We start from the raw sequence: 23,326 nt of genomic DNA, 5'->3' as shown, positions 1-23,326 counted from the left end.
GGATAACCTGATAACGGAGTGCATAGCATGAAGATGAAATGCTACCCCTAACATCCCGTTTACATGTTAATTATATTGAAAGCATTGTTTGCCTTTTAGAAGAGTGGAAAGTTGAGCAACAGGGGCATATGCAGTTTTATTTCAAAGTGCCTTTGCGCCATACAGCAGTGTACTTTTACTTGTTGTCTTGTATGGGTGCGAAACTTGGCTTCCCACTATACAGGAATGATACAGACTGGTGAGAACATTTGCACGTACGAGAGAGGGGTAAAGGGCGGGCGAGAACGTTACATAATGAGGAGCCTCACAATTTGCGCTGTACACCAAACATGATCGCCGTGATAAAACACGAGTAGAAGATAATGAGATGGGAGGTATATGTAGCACGATTTATGAATGTGTAAAATTTTAGCAGCGTACTGGTTGGAGATTACGAATGGAAGATATCATGTAGGAGGCCTAAACACTGATTTTTTTTTTCTTTTTCCCTTGGCATTACAGCCCCAGTGACCCTAGGCCTACCTCCATTAACTTCTCCGTTCACTTCGGTTTTTCTAGATCTTACACATACGGTAGCACTCCTTGGGCGGGTGATCAGCTCGTCGGAAGGCCTCTACCTGTAGACAAACACAGAACAACGCACACAAACATCCATGCCCTGAGTGGGATTCGAACCCACGATCTTGGCTTCCGAGCGAGCGAAGACAGTGCATGCCTTAGACCACTCGGCTACCGTGACCGGCAAACACTGATTAGAGGATAATATTATAGGAGATGCTAAAGGAAAGTTGTACTAAGGTACGGGCAGCTTAAGATGTGGTTCAGTGGCTGATTCTTATGCATATGATAACGAGCCTTTGGTTTTCATGGTAAAGTCCCTTTGAATAACTAATTAATCTTTACTCTATGAAGGCGTATGGGCGTGTGGATATATAGATCCACAACCTTTGGATTTCATAGACAAATAATTTCTTGATTACAAGATAACGTCTTTACGTATTCCTTGCAATTTGCCTCTCGCTTGCTCTTTCTTGTTTCTTATGGTTTATTTAACCGCTGTCAGTATCTTAGTTTATATAACGTCGGATGGCAGGATCGTTTAATGAATATGAATTGAAAAGGATGTGAAATGAAGTGGTCGTGACCTGATTGTATTGTCTAGACATATGCTTGAAGGGAAGAGAAAGACCACGAAGAAAAACAGCCAGGATAATCGGGGCGAGATTCGAAGTAAGCACCTCCCGAATGCACGTCAGAAGCATTCCCCCCCCCGCCGGTGTTGGGACATGCACGTCCTGAGCCTCTTCTTCTCGATAACAACGTTCTGAAAGGTGCTTACCCAGAAAAATGGGAACAGTGTTGGCGTCTATCTTCCACACTGTATAACGCGTTATGAAGCACCCTATAACGTGTCACGATTTCAGCATTTAAAGTCACGGGTCAGTCGTCAGGCCGTGGCAAGGGTCACGTTTGCATGTGACATAGCTATATATATATATATATATATGTGTGTGTGTGTGTGTGTGTGTGTGTTGTGTAGTTCAGTACACGGTGTCGGCATGGGTATCACACATATCTCTCGTCTCCCGAGCTCGAATCCAGTACCTCAGTGTACAGTGCCAGTATGAATAGCACACAAACATCTCCCGAGCTCGGATCCAGATTGAACCACACAAAACTCCAGTGGACAGTATGTGAATATGTCTGTGATCTGTGTGTATAATTATCACCACTTTCGATGCCAAATGATCAAAATAGCTCATAAATATCACAGTAAATAGATAACTGTAGTGTCTGTGTATCCAACTGGAATTTAGGTACGTTGCTGTGCAGCGCTTGACTCTCTGCCTTATGGGAAATGTGCATGGTTGGAATTACGGAATGTGGGCTCGGCATTTTGACCGGGGCCGCATGTGATATTTCACAGTCCCCTAGAAGGAAAGCGTGTGATTGTACTGAATGAGATAATGTGGCCATGTCAATGCAAATTCATCTTTATAATCACTCTGTTCTTCGATAATGAATATTATCCACACTTTATCAAGCTTCGTTAAATAAAGACAACATTCTTCCGTGTTATCCCTTGTAGACAGAGACATACTTTGGCGGTGGGACTGTGCCTCGTGTAGGGGATCTCACAAAAAGACTGCGAGATAGGAACCTCTTACTTACTTACTTACTCATGGAGCTCTGGGGGAGCCGCCAATTCTGCAGCTACTCAAGAATTTCCCAGCATTTTATGGAACCCGAAGGTTCATTACCGTGTTCACAAGAGCCCTCCACTGGTCCCTATCCTGAACCAGATCAATCCAATCCATACTATCTCTGAGATCCATTTTAAGACTTTCCACCCACCTAGGCCTTGGTCTTCTCAATGGTCTCTTTCCTTCTGGCTTAGGAACCTCTACACAGTTGAATAAAATATAGAAGCTTAGCATTAAATAATAAATAAGTGAATTAAAAATATATTAATTAATAGGATAATAAACTAGTAGACATAAAAATGTTGTAATAATTATGAAGTTAATACACAATGGCATAAGGCTCTCATACTCAACAGCTAAATAAGAAATATAAATAAGTAAATAATAAATAATAGTAAATATAAGTGGTAAATAGTAAATAATAAAAAGAAGGAAATTGATGAATATACGAGTATGTGTGTGTGTGTTTGCGTGCGTGTGCTAGACGCTGTACTCTGCTTACTCACAATTCAGTCATAACATATAATACAGAAACAGAACAATGAAAATTTCAACAGGATCCTCTAAATAAGCGTTTTAATGAAGATAACGACAGCTGACGATAGGGAGACTATCATTAAGATATTCACCAACCGGCAAAATTAGTGTTACGATACCTGCAACTGGGGCGCGTGGTAGCTTAGTTGGTTGAGTCATTATGCTACAAGCCGGAAGGTCGCGGGATCGAATCCCGAAGAGGTGGATTTTTCAATTGACCTAATCCTTCCAGCCGCATTATGGCCCTGGGGTCGACTCAGCCTCTAACATAAATGAGTACCAGGAATATTCCTGGGGGTAAAGGGCGGCCGGCGCGTAAGGCTGACAACCTTACCGCCATCTGTGAACCGATTGTCTAGAAACGTGGAAGCCTCAACATCTCACAACCTTATGGGCCTTCACGGCCTGGTACAGGGATAGCTTTACTTACTTACTTCCTTTTTACTTACCGGCAACTAACGCATGTGGACAGACGATATGACGGACCGCCATTACGATTTTATTGCAAAGAGAAATAAAGATGAGACGGCTTGCAATTGACTATAGTTGTATGTTATGCCGTTCTCGCGCCATGGAACCATGTAATTTGCACTAACTTCAACCAATGGTACCGTTATGTTCAAAACTGTGCCATCTGAAGAATAAAGCTGTAACTAACTGAGAAAGGAAACAGGGAGATAAATATACGAAAAGGATAAAGGAGCGGAAGGATGCAGATGCAAAAAAATTATTCCCCGCTACATTTCAACGGACCGTACCATATATTACATATTAAGTTAATAAACGTGAAAATATGACAATTGAAATTGTTTATATAAATGACGATAGCTTTTAATATTAGATGGCTGAAGAATATATATAAGTAAATAATAAATAAATGGTAGATTTTTGTTGATATGTATTCGCCTGATGATGGCCGATAGTGGCCGAAACATGCAGCAAAGCCACAGCTGAACGCTGACTTTGATGTTTTACTACGTATTTGTTGTGTTGTGACGGTTCATTAAAGAGTTGTATATTGTAGCACAGCAGGACGCATGAAATTAAGAAAATAATAACTCAATTGTTTAATAAGTCTGTAAGCAATATGTGGTCGAATAAGGTGTAATGAATGAATGTGAAGCTTGCGGTGGCAGATCCGATGCTACTGGACCACTCAGACGCGGCAGCCGAGTTGCTCATCTTCCCGTTAACCTTTGGTGCTGGTCCAAGCAGGCCACATGCTCACAGGGTGTACACAACAGTGTGGAACCTTTCTGCTGGGCTGCAGACATCTCTGAACACCGTACGAACGGAGCCTGGAAATGAGCTGTCACTTCAGTTTTACCTTAATTAAGGGAAGAAGGAAAAACATTCTAGATCTATGATGCCGTTCGCGTGTCTGTGTATGTGCTCGTATTCATTCATTCATTCATTCATTCATTCATCTGTAATCTGTCAGACGGCAGGTCCACAGTCTCTTCCAAAACAGTTCCTCCACTTAATGCGATCTAGAGCTTTCTCCTTCAAATGACAGTATCCTCTTCTGTCCCCAAAGTCACCCAGCATCTTCTTACGTCTTCTTACTCGTCTTCTGGGCACTTCTATCCGCCCCTCCAGTTTAATCTCGCATACATGGTACCTCTGTTTTTGGAAAGAGACTATCCAGGAAAAGTAATAATGTGGTAGTTTTTCTATTTTTCACAGCAGCGACTTGTGCTCGTATAACTCCCAATAAGTCTGCATCAAGTTCATGACAAAACAACTGTACTAACGTTGTAAGATTTGAGGTTTTGGCGGCGGTGACTATGAAGAAAGCAATCTTCTGGGATGTGGCGTTAACCGACGTTCCTCCGAAACGTCGGTTAACACCACAGCTACACGGTGCCACATCCCAGAAGACTGCTTTCTTCATGTCCTAACGTTGTTTTTAATTTTATCCTGTACAAAATATTACCGACAGTGCTGGTTTTATTGTTAGCATTTCTACCTGTTTTTGAGAAAAGTTGATTCTTTGCTCGAATTTCAACCATCCTAACATTTTTTATGCTTTTTCCTCAGTCTTTCTAGGCAAATGATGTGATAGTAGACCTATCTAGAACAGGTTATAGTTCCTCTCTTCACATCTTTCATAAATGCATAATTCACCATTATCGCAACATTATGCCCCATATCGCTTATGCGGCGAAGAAAGGGTCGTTAAGGAAACAAACTCCAAACAATATTTAATAACGATCTAAGATATTAAATGGAACAAGATGTAATACGTATATTAGATCATTGGATATTGAAACGTGCCACGCAATCTAGGGCATGAACTGTCTTCGCTAACTCCAACACTGGGATCGTGGATTCGAATCCCACTCACGGCGTTGACGTCTGTATGCGTTTATTCTGTGTGTGCTGTCCTGTGTGTAGGTAGCGGCTTTGCGACGGAGTGATCCCCCGTCCAAGGAGTCCTACCGTCTGTGTTAAAATGATTACGAAATTGAAGAAAATGCCAGGGCCCAGCACAGGAGTGTAGAGCCATTGATGAATGGAAGTGTATTTAGTGTACATATTTCCATCCAGATCAACTACTCCATCTACATTATCATCCTGTCTTCCGACGCTACATAATGTCGATCCTGGCAGCGTCGATAAACAAGCAACTAAAACATTAGGCCGCGCCATAGCTCAAGCGGTTAGTCGCTGGCTTCCCACCGCGGCGTACCGGGTTCGATCCCGGGTCTGGTCAAGTGGGATTTGTGGTGGACAAAGTGGCGCTGGGGTGGGTTTTCTCCGATTACTTCGGTTTCCCCTGCCAATTTTCATTCCACCAAATTCTCCATCATCATAATCACCCGGGGCAGGCTACAATAGACCTTTCAGTGGCCACCGTGCCGAGTGGACCCAGTTGGACTCCACCCCCCACTAAACGAAAATTTTAACTGTTAACATATCAAAGAGAAATGTGTTCCGTATGTTGTTTGATCAGTTTCGAATATTCGCGAAGAGAGAGTGAGACACACAACACAGAACTGCAACCCTATTTAAGCAGTGTTGCTTGAAGATGTCTGTGTACGCTGCGCCTGACACTTTCCCACACCACATCAGCTGTGTACTGTTAGTCTATGAGAGCGATTATACCTGGGCAAACATGTAATAACAGGTGGGCCCTGTTAAGATGAGTGGCACAATGTTCGCTGCTACAGAGCATGCAGATACCGAACTGCTTAGCAACGGTGAGGTCTCTGTACTTCGTTTGAATCAAACGGAGACACAGCTTTCGAGACAAATGCGTAGACACAAAGATATATTGCGTACTTATTTGTGCTTTATTTAGGCCGCTCTCAACAGCTCAGCATGTACAAGCCTCAAGTGATAGGGCAGGGTGGTGAATAATGAACTGTTAAGTATACTGAAGGAACCGACCGCGGTCGAATTTGAGGTACTGTCCCAGGATTTTTGTGGATAAGCTGAGGTAGTTCACTAAAGAGCTCGGTCTGAACTTTCGATGTTCCCGCTGAGGTCGCAGCAGTAATCTCCCGAATGAAAGAATTGTTTCGGCGTGAACAGACTTTCTCTCTTGGGAAGATGATATTGAAACTGATAGTAAGGAAGCTCGGTGAGATATTGTCGTCTGGATTCATGTGGCCCACTGGTAATGAGACTCTGCCTGTCTGTCTGTGGTCCTTTTGTTGGACCTTGGCAGCTTTTCAGTTTCTTAATCCTATTCACAGACGGTAGGACTCCTTGGACGGGGGATCAGCCTGTCGCAAGCCCGCTACCTAAACACAGGACAACACAAGCACGGAATAAACGCACACAGACATCCATGCCTCGAGTGGGATTCGACTGCATGATCCCAGTGTTCGAGCGAGCACAGACAGTTCGTGCCTTAGACTGCGCCGCTACTGTGATTGGCTGTGATGAGTCATCGTGGTTCAGCAAAATGTTGAGGCACTATGCTCCAAGCCGGAAGGTCGCGGGTTCGATTCCCGATGAAGTCGTATTTTCTTTTCAATTTACCTTATTCTTCCAGTCGTACTATGGTCCTTGGGTCGACTCAACCTCTAACAGAAATGAGTAGCAGGAATATTCGTGGGGATAAAAGGCGGCCAGCGCGTAAGGCTGACAACCTTACCGCCATCTTTGAGCCAGTTGTCTAGAAAATGTGGGACCTCGACGTCTCACAAAACTATGGGCTTTCACGACCTGTCACAGGGATAGCTTTACCTTTACCAGAAGTTAAACTCATTACCACATCTCAGAATAATTTATTTTCTTTTACAAAAATTGTAAAATACTGCAGGTATTTTTTTCTTAAAAAAAACATTCTGTATTCAGTGCTGAAATGCACTTTCTTAATTCAGTACAACCAATTTAAAACAGTTCGTCAAATAAGAATCAGCCCAGTTCACATCCCTACACCCCATTCCTTTAAAATTCATTTGATTTTTTGATTAATTTGTCATCTATCCGGTTTTAAAGAAGGATTTTGCTCGACAAAGTCCTGGCCATTCCAGAAATAGAAACAACTGCACTAGCGCAAATTGCTTTAATATCCCTTCACCCAAGAATTCAGACTTATCAACACTACACTTGAGTGTTTTATTTCAACAGACGTAGGACGCATGCGTTCTCGTGAGTAAGCAGTTCGGCCGCAGTCCCCCTTGTTCTGATATGGCGATGCTCCCTCTTGTGTTGCAGGCATGAAGGAGGACAACCTGTGGTACTTGCCCTGGGTGGTTCGCCCTGATTTGTTGCATGGAACGCAGTACTTCGTATCATCATCTCTCGGCGTCATCAGGAGGCGCCGTCGTGCACCCCTGCCCACTTCTCTTTCTGGTAAGTCACGTTTAATGGTCTGTATTTGTGGAAAGATCGTAAAGTAGACGAATAAGTTTGAAGGGGCTGTGTTGGTAATGTACTGTTCAGGTTATCATGTTTCGTCTTAATGGGAAATCTGCCTACTTGACAGACTGGGAGCCCTCGTACACGTTTCGAGACTCAGATATTGCATTGATTTTTCTTGGTTCATTCCAAGTTCCTTCTGCATCCCCCTCTACACGGAGAAAGTATATACGAGTATGTCATGGCGGGAAGCGGCCTCCGTAGTCTAGGGGTAACGTTCCCACCTCATGACTCAAGGTACGTGGGTTCAAACCCGGCGGAGGTCGTGGAATTTTTAAGGGCCTCTGGTAGATGGGGGAAGCATCAAGGTACCGAGGGCCGACCTCGTTGGGCCAACGGGGCTGATAGCACANAAGGGCCCATACACGTACGAGTCTGCCTTGCGAGTCCGGCTCGGCGAGCTTGACTCGGGAGCCGGTCTCGGATAAATTTAATCACAAACGCATGAGCTGACTCCCAAATTTGCGATCCACACACAGACGAATTTGGCTCATTGGAACCCGAGCCGAGTCGGACTCGCGAGCCAGACTCGTACATATATGAAGCCCTTTACGGTGTCGAGATTGTTTTTTTTTTACTCTTCATTTTGATCATTTTACAGACGATAGGACTCTTGGACGAGTGATCAGCTCTTGGCAAGGCCTCTACGTAAACACAGGGCAAAACAAACAAACAATAAACGCATACACGTACCAAAAATCCATGCCTTGTGTGGGATTCGAACCCACGATCCCGGTTTCCAAGCGAGCGAAGACAGTACATGCCTTAGACCGCTCGGCTACCGTGACCGGCCCACGTTATACTGCTTCTAAATAATAGCCCTCTTTCTATTCCAGTAGTCTGCTTCTTATCGTTTGCCTTTTATGGTCTGTCTCGACACTGGTCTCCCTTGTTTTCTTGTCTTCGAGCAAATGCTGAGATGGCTCTCAATTTTATGTTTCAAAGCTTAAAGTTTGAAATTTGTGCAGTAATGAGGCAATTATAATTATTGAGGACTTCACAACGGTGATTTAAGTCTTGAGCCTATTCGCTTCGCTGTGTCTGTCGGTCTGTTCGCACGGAACAACTGGACAACTGCTTAGCGGATGTAGAGGCTATTTTATAGTGGAGAATTTTACTTTGTGTCGAAGTATCCCAAGACCGCCTCTGTGGTCTAGCGGTCAGAGTTCCTGGCTACAGGTCCTGAGGTCCCGGGTTCGATTCCCGGCGCTACCAGAATTTCTGAGAAGTAGAAAACCGAGATTGACGGCCGTGGGGATCCGTTGCGCTGACCACGCGACACCCTCTATCCGCAAAAGTTGGCACTAACTTCACCTACAAGCGGTGGTCGCTCGATCGGTGTAGTTCGCTTGCGGACTACAGGCCACGGAATCGAAATATCCCATTATTTATCAGGAAACAGTAAAGGACAATTCCTATGAAGATCTATGTGGGTTTCTATGAATATCTCGAACGTAACTCGCCAAATGTTAATCGCAAAGAAAGAGATGTCAAACACAGGTTGTAGAGAAACATGAAATACACATCTTGCATGCACAACACTTTTTCCGAAGTGACACTGTCCTTGAGATAATTGAACGAAATGATATTTACGCAGCGTCATCTCATAACCCAAGAACCGTCTGACTGATTTTGATCAAATTTTGTACTGATGCCCCTTCTCGTTCACCCCGACTCTATTATATTTCTTACAGGAGAGCTTCAAATGTTAGTAGGGACAATATCAGCGCGAGAGCTCTAGAGCTGTTCGCTATGCGTACGTTTCTTAACTTGTTCTAATTTGTTGGCAGAATTTTAGCTGGATATATGTCCATTATCATATGAGGTCAAAATTGGCATTCCGGAAGATGTTTAATAAAGGGACTTTGTAAAGTCAGGTCTCGCTTATCCATTTGGACCGAAGCGTTTTATATCGCAAGATTAAACTAAACTAACCCCAAGAAGTGTAACTGCTCACTTCTTTGGGCCCCAGGTTGGGCGCCACGCTGTAACCGTCCTCCTTGAACCTACGTTGTGCTCCACTTATCACCGTCCTCCCTCTTCTCGTGGATGTCGAGAAGTTAGGTGGGAAGGGAGGAGAATTGTGGTGGTTGGAGCTGGTACGCGAGAGCAGGTAAAGACGGGAGTATCTGGGTTCTGTTCGGTATTTTGTAGAGCTGAGTTCATATCCCGGCTCTTATACGGGTCTGGCTCGGGCAGGGCAGGAAGAACCTTTCTCTACAATCACACACACCTCTTTAGACCGTTGCACTTAGTAATCATATAATTCCCTCCGGCTCACTGAATACAACTGAATTTATTAGTACACTTAATTTGAACTTTACTTATAATATTTTACGGAAGGGCCGTAGCTGTAAATTTTGTGTCCGACTTTGCCGAAAGTTGTATGAAGACTCCTCGAGGTGGAGTGCACTCCCTCTGAATCCTGAGGTCCACGAACCCCAGACTCCAACAGAAATCCACTCCTCCACTTTTGCCATTAGTTAAGTTTTCAAACTAGGAGGTTCCCTAAATTTTGAATTCCCAATCATGTTGCTTTGCTAGGTGAGTCTGGCAGATGCTGACCTGACGCTAAGGTTGAGAGCCCCTTGATGCATTACGACCATGGGATGAGGCTCCGGCCGTCCCACTTTTAAGTTATAGCTGTCCCAAGCTGTCAGCTCTCAAATTCTCAAAGACTTTCCGACTTTGCTGAAACTGCCAGAATTCCAGGAAATGTACCAGATGTTACTTCCTGTTCACATAGCAAAACTTGAACTATGTCCCTTCCGCCGGAAGGGATCTGCCGGATCTCTTTGTTTGTAATTTTGTAATCTTAACTTAATACAGATTTAATTAGTGCACAATAGTCCTCCAATCAGAATGAACGGTTACAGAAGCTGCCCCTTCTTGAGAAGCTGACATTTTTGCAATTACTCAAGAATTTCTCACCATTTTATGGAACTCGAAAGTTCATTACTATGACCTCCACTCGCCCCCATCCTGAGCCGGATTAATCCAGACCATACCAACCCATCCTATCTAAGATCCATTGTAGCATCATTCTCTTACCTTCATCTGTCTTTTACATCGCGAGGTCATATGAAAATCGCAGTCTGTTGCAAGAGCTACAATTCACCAATGCTGTCGTAATATTTCCAGGATCTGAAAATATTTATTTAGCCTCTTGGCTGCTGTTGTTGAGTATACTCGAGTTCATCGTGGGAGACTGTTTCTTTATATGATCGAGTAGAACGCGATTCATAATTTGGGCTAATATTATATTTATATTAGACGTATTTAGGTCTGCTCTGGTATTCTAAATTTGTCCGAAAACTTCTGTGACCTCTTGGAAATACATTGAAAAATGTTAGTTCCAATTTTGGCCACAGTGTGTTATAGACCTACGAAGTTTTATCTGGTCCTTCCGTTTTCGTCAATTTGTCTGCATTCCTGGTATCCGTTACAAGTGAACAATATCTTCGGAATGAATATTATTCAGAAAAACTGGCGGAAAAAATCTAGACATTGTTTTAGGGCCAATGATTTCAATCTAAATGCATAAGCCCTTCTTCGGATAGAAATCGTGGAAGAGACACTTAAACTTTCAAAACACAACGGCTGCTATGTACACCATCTGTTGTTAACATTAACAAATGCTGAGCTTTTCCCATAGAACATATATATACGTCTTATATGATTCTCAGAATTAACATAAATTATTTCCTTGAATTAACCAGTTGGTCTTCATAACGGAGGCGCACTCTGTTTCCTGTGAGGTAAGGACTCGCCCACTACAGATTTTATTTACAAGAACTTCACGCTTCAAAGGGTGTACAATTCGTCACTGGAGGAGCCGCTGTAGCAGTTATTGCAGTGAGAAATAAAGNTATAAGATTTGAGGCTTTCACGGCGGTGACTATGATGGGATTTTGCACCGTGTATATGTGGTGTTAACCGACGTTTCGGAGGAACGTATCGCCTCCATCTTCAGGGTAGAAGGAAAAATATAAGAAATCCGCAAGCGAAGAGACCGTCTGCTTTTACCGGTTCTCAGGGTCTCTTCGCTTTCGGATTTCTTATATTTTTCCTTCTACCCTGAAGATGGAGGCGATACGTTCCTCCGAAACGTCGGTTAACACCACATATACACGGTGCAAAATCCCATCATAGTCACCGCCGTGAAAGCCTCAAATCTTATAAAGTAAAGATGTTTCTTCTGGAGCGATGACTACAAACTGTCACTGGAAGACATTTGGTCATATGATTTTAATGTTTAGAAGTAGCCCATATTTAAGGATATGACACCTGTTAGCGTGTATCACATAAGTTTTGAACTCACTAGCTCATTTTCATGAATCTCAATTCAGAAGTCATAAAGCCGAACTCCCTCTCTGTCGCCATAATTATTGAATCCCCGCACTCAGCTATACGAACGTAGCACGTAATCAAATAAGATCAGTATTAGCACTGTACAGCCGAGGACGCTGGACTGTCTAGCGCGCTATATCTGAATACATCATGCAATTTACATATATCTGGTAATCATAGTGATGTTATTACAATTTTTTGTAGGAAATGGATAATAGATATAGGAGACCTCGTGCAACATTTCAGTATGCTAAAATGGAAATTAATGACTGACGAAGAAGTGAAATTGTATAGACTTTATGCAGGTAACAGATGGGCATTACAACTAGGCTCGTGAAAGTTGGTGTGGCCGTCACCACAATTGTTTGTGTCAGCAACATCGCAATCATCAGCTTCATGTTTGGGATTATGCTGTGTACAAATGGAGACTCGTGACGAGAGAGTGAAATTTGAGGTTAATGTGTTGCGTTGAGACTGACACCAACATTTACAGGGAATTTGGCAAAGAAATGCCATATCCATTTCAAATTTCATGCTGTACTTATATGGTTTGTTGCTGGGAAATCCAAGCACAACTTTAGTGAGTGAACAATGTAATAGATACGTCTTTGAGACCAACACATACATGGAAGGTTATTTTTAAAATAGATCTTACACAAATTGGGTGCGATGGTGTGCTTTGATTAGTTGACTTGGGACTGAATCCAGTGGCTGGCGTTTATGTACATTACAGTGAAGCTTTGGGTTTCATGTAAGGCGAAGAATTCCTTGACTAACTGAACGACTGTCAACTTCTCAAGAATGAGTCTACTGCACGGTGATAGAAAATACTGAAGAATACATCGAAAGGACAATATTCTGAATGAAATACGACGATAATTGTTTCCCTGGATACTAATCTGCCCCTGATACTCAGTTTCGTCTCCTGATTGAGGCAGAGTTCTTGAGCTGATGAGCAACGTATCATTGTATTCTTTCATATTTGTTGATAGCAGATATTTACAATTGGAAATGCATTATTTAATTATCTTTATATCAAGGACTATCGCGTATTTTAGTTCTGTTTACGTATTCACAGACACGTTTTCTACGTGCACGCTTTTATTTAGGTCAGTTACTTCAGTGACGTAGGTCTATATATAAATTCCTCGTTTTCCTTTCCGCATAATAAATTAGTAGGATCAGCATGTACCACGTAGACATGTCTGCGCCATTGAATTCCACACCTTCAGGATTCTCTTTTATTTTCCTTATATCATATTTTAGGCAAATTTTAAAATTAATATTTCTCATGATTTATGTAAATAATTACATGCTCTCTGGCCGGCCCTGTTCCAAGAGTCATTTACTGGAAACTGCTATTATAAGGAATGTGAGCAGTGTTAAGCTCCGACAGCCATGCGCAAACACGACAGCTGTATAAGTATTTCGTATGTTTTGTCTAAGAAAGGAATTCAACTATGCAGTAAATTCCTTCTCGGAACCCAACGGTCGTGGCTCGTAACGTGCTACAAAATATCCTGAACGGGTTCCATCACATTGTTATGACGCCACAAAAGCTGTCCATGTGATTAACCTTCCGTAATAAACTCACAGTCACGCCGAAGTTATGTGGACTACTTTTACCTTTGGATCAATATTTTTCGAAATGCTAGTAGCGAGAGAACGTGAATCTCATTTCTTCGTCAAGATGGCACTAGTGACACGGATGTGCGTGTAACTGACGTGATTACCAACAGATGTCGCGCGAGTCGCATTGTGCGGGCCATGCTTACGTAATGATTCGAATTCCATTCTGTCCTTTTAACGTACCCAGTCACATGTGACTCTAGCGGTAAGTTCCTGCTTCACAGTCGCGGATATAAATAAAGGCTTGCACCAAATATTAATAAGCCAGAGAAGATGATTTAGGCGCTTTTACTCTCTTTGATTTAATTAACTCGGAATCCGTGAGCCGTAAAATTGTGTTCGGTATGAAATTTATGTTTCAATCTTCTCTACAACTCTTACTCGAAACAATTCATGTTCTGATTAAAGTTTAGCAAGATGCACTGAAGCCAGATTAAGTGGGTCCCTTGTCACCAAGGCATGGCTCGTCCTAAGGTTGCGGATAGAGGAGACGGCCTTCATGTATGGAAGGTAGCTACGAATTTATTGAATAAGCAGTTGCGGATAGCCGACAGGGGGTGGTCTTAATTCAGGGAATGCTTGCTACTGTTAAGTTCAGAAAGTTCTGTCTCATCATCTGCTATCTAAAGACATTAATATTAAAGTACACAAACTTATAATTCTGTATCGTATTTTGTATGGGTCTGATATTTGGTCTGTCACATTAAAGGAAGAACATAGATTGAGAGTGGCTGAGGACAACATTTGGACCGAAGCAGGCTGAAGCAGCAGGAAACTGGAGAGAACCGCATAGTGACAGTCTTCATGATCTGTACCCTTCGCCAAATATTACTTGAATAATCAAACAGGAGTTGAGATGGGCAGAGTATGTAGTATGCTTATAAAGTTTCGGTGGGAAATTTTGAGCGAAAGAGAAAGCTCGGAAGACCTGAACGCAGATAACAAGGTAATATTAAATGATCTTAAAGAAGGAGGGCGGAAGGATATGGACTGGGTTCAGCTGGCAAGGATAGGGATTGGTGACGGGTCCTTGAGAGTACAGATGTTGGGAATTTCTTGAGTAACTGAGGAACTCAGCTCCATACAGTGAGTTAGTCAGTTCGTACTTAGTGACGCATGTAGGTCCGTTGCTTTTGTCAGATTTTGACAATATTTTATTGTTTCTATAAATTCTTGTAAGCATCCTCAAATTCCAAGTAGCCTAAAATTCGTTAAACGATTCTTTAGTTGTTACATGCGGACAGACAGCCATGGTGCACAGCTTTACTCCCAGAGGAAGAGTCGCCAGTACCCATTGGATAGGAGAGGCTAGGTGACCCTCCCTGGAAGATTGATAAAAGAGAAAATTCTCTGTTCTTTGCTAAAGAACTTTTAAGGGAATTGGAATCACAATACACTGTCCGTATTTTAAATAACCAAGAAACATTTTGAGAAATAAAAATGGCATTAAGAAATGATTATGCCACGAAGGCAGAGCGGGGTGAGGGTTGACAATACAGTTTGTTACCACATATGTATTTATGTATATATATACATAAATACATATGTGGTAACATATATATATATGTATTTAAATAACCAAGAAACATTTTGAGAAATAAAAATGGCATTAAGAAATGATTATGCCACGAAGGTAGAGCGGGGTGAGGGTTAACAATACAGTTAGTTACCACATATGTATTTATGTATATATATGTATTTAAATAACCAAGAAACATTTTGAGAAATAAAAATGGCATTAAGAAATGATTATGCCACGGAGGTAGAGCGGGTTGAGGGTTGACAATACAGTTAGTTACCACATATGTATTTATGTATATATATGTATTTAAATAACCAAGAAACATTTTGAGAAATAAAAATGGCATTAAGAAATGATTATGCCACGGAGGTAGAGCGGGTTGAGGGTTGACAATACAGTTAGTTACCACATATGTATTTATGCAGTATGCATTGCAACGTTATTGGTGAACATAGGAGCCATACGTTTTTTTATTTGAAATTCCAGTAAAATGAAGTTGTATGACGGTATTGTCACGTGTAATTTGGTGCGCGCGACGAAAATGACGGGTTCTACTTTACTTCGGATGATTGGATTTATATCCACTTTGGTTACATCCTCTCTTAATTACAGTCAGTACAGCGCTATCGCTGATTTACACAATTTACAGTTACACATGCACTAGGATTCTCAGTTTCTACTAGTCGTCTCCTGGCAACGAATCTCAACACTAAAACTGACACTTCAAAACACTACGAAGTCCTCTTGCCAGTTCTTGTTCAGTCACTCTAGAAGTCAACTACAATCTGCTGAACTCAAAACCGAACTTCCCGTTGCTGTCTTCCACCGAGAACTCACTTGAACGGAACTGCACTTAAAACTGAAAACTATTCAAAGTCAAAGTCATATTACGACTGACGGTCAGTCAGTAGGTCTTGGTGTCAAACCCCATCACGGGCTCATGACCAGATATTTATTACTGTTTGACAGTCCTATTGTTGGATAAGTAAGGTCACAGAGAAAACGACTCACGTGATAGCTACCTCGCCAGTTCATTCGCGCTGACTTTTGCCTAGCAACGAGCTATAAACATTCGTCCTATAGTTGAGCGCGCTTAAGCTATATCGCACCGTTGCAATATGTTAGACAACTTAAGGAATCTTACATCTCTGTACATGAAACAAGGCTTCACAAACCGAGTACACTTCAGTGACAAACAGACGGTTCGGCAAGTTAGTGTATAAATGCCAGTGCAAACAGGCAGGAACGTATGACAATATTGTGTGGCTCAACAAATCATGACGTGTGATTGGAAAGAGTAAGCTCACACTCGGGGAGAGTCTGTGCGTAGTGACGCTGGAACAGGCGGACACATTAGTGTACAGCAACAGAAGTATGTTAACAGATATGCGAATTAAACGAGAAATTCGTTTTACTGAGTGCAATTTGCACGAGGGAAGAATACGCAGTAAGTACAGACGATCCGTATGGCAAATCACAACCAACGCTGCAATATGGAAGTTGCATTCAGCTACTCAGGAGACAAGAGAATCTCAGTATTACACCTGATCCATCCCGATGAGATTAATATCCGATTAATACATTCCCAAGGCCGCGCCATAGCTTGAGCGGATAGTCGTTGGCTTCCCACCGCGGCGGCCCGGGTTCGATCCCGGGGTCTGGTCAAGTGGGATTTGTGGTGGACAAAGTGGCGCTGGGGCGTGTTTTCTCCGAGTACTTCAGTTTCCCTTGCCAATCTTCATTCCACCAAATTCCCCATGATCATAATCACCAGGGGCAGGTACAATAGGCCAATCAGTGGCCGCCGTGCCGAGTGGTCCCAGTTGGACTCGAACCCTCACTAAGCGAATTTAAAAACAAATACATTCCCATTCCTTCTTTATGACGGGTTATTATCAGTACTTGGAGACCTGTCCCTGGCTGGAAATGCACTTGACTGAATGCTACGCCAAGAAGTTCAAGAGAATGGAGGTATAGCTCCATACATTACTAACCTAGGCATTAGAAGGAGGTGAGCGAACAGCTTCACATCCCGGGGAAAGAGCCCTAGAAAACAGGTAAGAAACTGGTGGACCCTGGAGCCGGCCTGGACGATGTGGAAAGGAAAAAAGTTACTTACCTGGACTCGAATTCCAGCGCCTGGAAGATATCGCTCCAACCCTAGTTGTACACTCTGACTGGCTTACCCTCTTATCAAGCTTGGAGGTCGCAGATGTTAAAGTATGGCTCCAAATCTTGACGAGAGTTAGTGGTCAGCTTCAGCCGCTTCAATTCTCACTATCAAAGTACATCTTCACGCATACACCACAAAATGCAGAGCCCTAGCTACTATACCCGTTTTCTGTATCAGAACTTATGTTCCTTGAATTATTAACCTCAGCTGCGCTGCACCTGACAGACCATTTTCGTTTCAGTGGCTTACAGCCCCCTCTGGAACGATAAAAGTGTAAAATAAAGAGCCCGCTCGTACGATTCATAACAGGATCCCAGGCCAAGGTTCAGGTGCGTCTCGATATACATTATTATTACTTTCATTGTTATTAGTACTGTAAGCTTGACACCCGCACTCAGTGAGAGCTACAGCATTTCTCGGTTCTCGTAAGAGCCTCATACCTGAGAGAGTTTTACTGAAAATGTTGAGGGATTCCCTTTGTTGTTTGCAACGCTGTCAATATCTAGGCTAGATAAAGTGGCCGGATGGCTGACAAATGTTGAATTTGGAGGGATCTGGAATGAAGGGATCGTGGCCTACTAGAGGTACTATCCCGGAATTTTTCGCTTAAGCGGTTAGTCGCTGGTTTCCCACCGCGGCGGCCCGGGTTCGATCCCGGGTCTGGTCAAGTGGGATTTGTGGTTGACAAAGTGGCGCTGGGGCAGGTTTTCTCCGAGTACTTCGGTTTCCCCTGCCAATCTTCATTCCACCAATTGCTCCACAATCACCCTCACCTATCATCTGGGGCTGGTACAATAGGCCAGAAGTGGTCGTAGTACAAGGGACTTAGTCCCACCCCACTAGCAATAAAAAAATCCCGGAATTTTCCTTGATGGACTGAGGAAAACTTCGAACCGAAGTCCACTGTATGGCCGATATACTGTGAAATGAAGCAGGCATATGGAAATGCAGTCCAATAACGGGAGAGCCAATTAGAGTGTTTTCTTTGAAGGACGTTAACATTCGAATCTGTCATCAGGTGTAGGTACTACTGGTTAGTACAACAAGCGCACACCCACCTGCGTGTACCCTGGTCTGTGCGCAGGTGATTAGCGAGTTTGTAACAGAGGTTTGGGGAGGGAGTCCAAACGTGTGTGCAGTACATTTAAATATAATGTGTTTAGAGTAGAAAAGCTTTTAGCGGTTAGATTGCATATGCATGTCTGTGGTGCGTTCTTATTATTCTGAAAGTCCACAAGTGAATCATTATGCTAGAATGTACAAATTAATGACTGTGTATTCTAAGGGTCATTCATCTTACTGATGCTTGTGCAAGTACTGTGCACCCTTCAGATCTGCTTACTTCTTGAGAGGGCTCTTTGTCTACGGAAGGAATGTAAAGACATATTTATATGTATTATTCTGGCATTCGTATAGATTATACATGCAGAAAAGCATTCCAAGTCGAGGCGTTTCTACAAGGGAGAGTTAGCAAGTAGGTCACAAATGGCTGCAAAAAGTAAAACATGGAAACATTTATTTCTCGACATAACCTCCGCTAACATTGATATATTTGTCCCATCATTTTAACATTGCGTCCAAATCCGCAGCATATAAATCTTTTGATTGTTGCCTGAATCATTTCTGCACCTAGTCGGGCATCATCTGCAATTTTCGAATATCCTTGAGAGAATTTCTCGATCCAGTTGCGAAAGGCTCTACGCGATAAACACTTCCCACCGTAAACAGGAAACATTTTTTTTATAGGTAGCTTTTGTATTGAGACCTTTTGCCCGCAGAAAACGCACAATAGAACTATGTTCTGTGGTAGTACACTTCTCAAGCACGGTCGCTTTTTTGACTACTGAAACAAGCCTCTGAAAATGCCCGTCTGCTAAGTAGACTAGCATGAAGCTTGACTATCCTACTTCCTGTTGATACACAAAGAAAACCTATTACGTCCGTTACAGCTGTTTTACTTCCATTTGCGATCTTCGTACATAATAGTATGCGCAAAGTCAGCTGGGAAACTAAGAGGCTTTTAAAAGAAGAATTTAAAATTACCTTGCAATGCTCGAGTTACGTTGGCATTGTAATAATGTAAGTAAAAGTAAGTAAAGGTATTCCTCTAACAGGCCGTGAAGGCCCATAGGGTTGTGAGACGTCGAGACTCCCACATTGTCTACATAATCGGTTCACAGATGGCAGTGAGGTCAGCCTTACGCGCCGGACGCCCTTTACCCCCAGGAATATTTCTGGTACTCATTTCTGTTAAAGGCTGAGTCAAACCCAGGGCCAAAGTGCGGCTGGAAGGATTAGATAAATTGAAAAATCTACCTTATTGGGATTCAATCCCGCGACCTTGCGGCTTGTAGCATAGTGCCTCAACCAACTACGCTACCCCATGCCCCCAATAATATAAGTAAGCTTACGGTTATATCGTAACTATTAGGGAAAACACTCTTCTCAATATGTTTTAAACGTAAGGTTGGATGGGTGGAGTTGCAGACACACACACACACACGCTCACACAGAGTGAGCATGCTCAGCCTTCTGTCCTTGCGTAAACTATTTCAGCCGCCGTGCAACGCTCTCTGTTCTTTTTTTCAAATACAATATTTTGGGAACTCAACCTCTGAGTCTCCATTTCTGAGGGCCCAACTGAGTAGGAGCCTTTCTTTCCTTATATCTGATGATGGACACAAACGCAACTTCCGAAACGCTGTGTTTTACAACAGCTGAGTAGGACGCACGATGTGCAAAATAAGAACCTTGCTTCTTGTAACACACCATCGACTTAAGTATCTAGAAGTTGCTGCTTCTGTTGTACAAAAAAAAAAAACTCCGTGACATGTGGTCCTCAAGCGAACTATACCGACCGAGCGACCGCCGCTTGTCGGCGAAGTTAGTGCCAACTTTAGTGGATAGACCGTGTCACGTGGTCAGCGCAACGAATCACCGCGACCGTTAATCTCGGTTTTCTAAACCGGAGCCGCTATTTCATTGAAATAGCTCCTTATCCTTACGAGACTGAGTGGACCCCGTTCCAGACCCATTACTCCGGGACCTCTGGATCTGTAGCCAGGATCTCTGACAACTAGACCACAGAGACACCGAAATAAAAAGAACAGATTGGGACACCTGTTAGGAAGAACGCCGTTTATCATTTCCGTTCTTATCTTGCCACTAATATCTAAAACAAAAGTAAGTAAAACATCTGTGAGTAGTAACAGCCACCCATCTGCATAAGAGAACACACCGTGCATGTCAGTTACGTCAGGGACAATATAACTCTGAAATAATATGCCGTATATTCGGTTGTACTAAACTTTGTCTTTGTGGTTCAATACAACTAATACCGAAGCCTGCCTTGTGACATAATCCGATTACACGCGCCCGCCTTGTAATCTCGCGGGCAAATTAAACTGTTTGTTTCTCAGAACTAATATTTCAGCCTCCACAAAAAAGACCGCCTCATATGCTTATGATCTGACAGTACTCGGTAGCAAGTTTCTGCCCATAGAAACATTGCAGTAGGTACATACCTTGCTTCCAAGCCTAGCAGAGAGTCTGCCTACAGAGGCAGGAATTTTGCATTCGCGAGGAATGTATGGTGCCATAACTCCACACCCCACCACGTATCTTCATGACGTGGCGGTTAATTAAACACAGGGACTAGTTTACCTTTGTGGTACCACATTTATGCACCCGTCTTTATACTACCAATGAAGCGTGCATTTTGCATGCAATCCATTTTATGTCCTGTTAACAAAAGTGACATGTATTTTGTCCCCACAGTTCAACGTTGCGGCTGTCAACATCAACCGGAAATCGAACGTAGGCCCTCGGAACTTCCTTCTCTTCATCATAATCCTCACCACGTCAGATGGCGTCCCTGCGGTAAGTTATGAATATTGAATTTTTTTAAGTTTTATGGATCACATTCACTCTGGCATTGTATCAGTACCTATTTCGAATATTTTAAACCAATTTAAATAACAGCATAGATGTAAGCGAGTAATTAATTCGCTATATCGTACGTGTCTTTTACTATGTCCATATACAGAATGTCCCAGGAGGAATGTGCCAGACTTCAGGAGGGTGTTCCTTATGTTAAACTATGCCGATGAAACCCAAAACACCTATGTCCAAAGTTGAACGGTTACGGAGATAATGGCTCGAAAAAAGTGTGGTCGTCTGGCGGGTCCGCGCACTGTACCTGTCAGCTGGCTACTCTTATCTGTGTTTGTCCTTGAGTGTAGTGATGGCAGCTCACGTTAGCCCCATACATTCGCATACCAGAACGCGCAGTCAGCAATGTTACGTCAGCGCTTGCCATTCATGTGTCATGCATAGTGCTTGGAACTCTTAACGACAACTTTGACATGGCGTGCGAGTTTTTGTAGTTCAATTTAATGGCTTCATGTCACTCAAAGTTAGTTTGATGTTACGTACATTATTAACATTACAGAAATCACATATTCCTGCCAGTTTTAATATGTATTTGGTAATCAACATGTGTGTAACACCTGTCAAAGTTTCACACTTCTCTGGCCATTATCTCCGTAACCGTTCAACTTTGGACATAAGTGTCTTGGGTTATATCGGCATACTTTAACATAAGGAACACCCTACCGAAGTCTGGCCCATTCCTCCTGGGACATCCTGTATACTATAGTTAGTCACGGCTTGACCGAGCTGTGACCAACGCTTCCCGTCGAAGAGCGAACTTGTTGCATCATCCATAATATTGTCGCGTGTTTCCTAGGTAACGCGACAAGAAACAATGGGTTTCGGATTAGACGAATATTTATTGGACAATTATTTGTTTACACTCACAGATGTAATAACTCTCAGTAACGCCTCTCACGTTCCCACTTCAGTGGCTGTACCCTTGTACTGCTATTCTCGGCGGAGTCTTCGATCTTGGTTCTTCCCTTACCGCTCATTGGACCCTCTCGAACAGTGTTCACTGCTTCATATATAGGCTCGGCACGGACCACCCACAGAAAACACATTGCTGCTTAGCAAAGAATATCATGTATTGTTGTCAGGCGTGTCTATCCATGCATTGCGTAGCTATGGACGCCCTATTGTTGCGCATCCATTGCTGTGGGAACTGAACAATTCGGTCTCTGTTGCTTAAGCACTTCCCTAGGCAACGGCCTGTTTATACTTCGTTGCCTAGGAATTGCTAGCCGTTGACCAGCAGTGGACGTTCTATAGTCCGGCCTTCCTGGCAGCACGCCACAATAATTTGTCCGTGAATGACTGAATGTTGTGTCATTAAATATGAACGTTATTTAGTATTCATTACGTTTGTTTTTCCAAGTATGATCCACACTACGTATGACTGACACATTAACAAAGAAACAGTTTGGTACGATAGAAACCAAGACTCGTCAAGCAGAAGAAAGAAATTCCTTTGAGCAAAATATTTTTTTTAATATATATTTAAACAATGTCTTGCCATTTAACAAGGTGAATGCACGTTCAAAACGGATAATAGTGACATTGAGATTAGCTCTTTCTAAGGGACCCAACTGAGCGGATGTCTTCCCCCCTCTCACCTGAGGACGGAAATAGATCCAGTTTCCGAAACGGTGTGTTTTCTAGTTTCTAGAATACGGACGATGAGCAAATACCAAAAACCCTGTGATTAAGAGTGTTATACACCATCGTCAGAACCCTTTAGAATCTACCCGCACGCTACTGTGTTGTAAGATGGAAATGTGTGTAATAACATGACGAAGGCGTAACCCTGTTTGGTTACGTTTAACCGGTCTAATCATATCCATTCTTTGTCTAGTACATCTTGGTACTTCGTACACTAAGTAGGCAACCTTATGGAAGATAATCCTATGTGCTCAGCATCACCAGCATGGCGATTTGGTTTCCATTATGTTCAAAATGGAATGCAATAAACATATAATGACAACATAGCGACCTGCGTCACTATCTGATGATGTTTCCGTCGTCCTCTTAGCTTGGTACATGGCTTAGCGGTCGATGACGTTATGACATTTTGGAACTAATAATAATAATAATAATAATAAT

The 23,326-nt window shown here is 42.7% G+C and overlaps 1 protein-coding gene across 1 annotated transcript in view; it reads left to right on the top strand.

The window, feature by feature from the left end:
• LOC111863047 overlaps positions 1–23,326 on the top strand; it is a gene marked incomplete at its 3' end in the record, with an annotated part of 400,943 nt that overhangs the window by 29,225 nt on the left and 348,392 nt on the right. The window contains exons 2-3 of the mRNA XM_023848997.2: positions 7,413–7,550; positions 21,068–21,169. Coding sequence (XP_023704765.1) covers positions 7,415–7,550; positions 21,068–21,169 — 238 coding nt within the window. The remainder of the gene's footprint in view (positions 1–7,412; positions 7,551–21,067; positions 21,170–23,326) is intronic.

Source organism: Cryptotermes secundus, unplaced genomic scaffold (genome assembly GCF_002891405.2).
Source record: "Cryptotermes secundus unplaced genomic scaffold, Csec_1.0 scaffold1525, whole genome shotgun sequence".
In the NCBI taxonomy this organism is placed as follows: domain Eukaryota; kingdom Metazoa; phylum Arthropoda; class Insecta; order Blattodea; family Kalotermitidae; genus Cryptotermes; species Cryptotermes secundus.
Note: the sequence above shows the minus strand (reverse complement) of the source record. Positions and strands in the feature narration are given on the sequence as shown.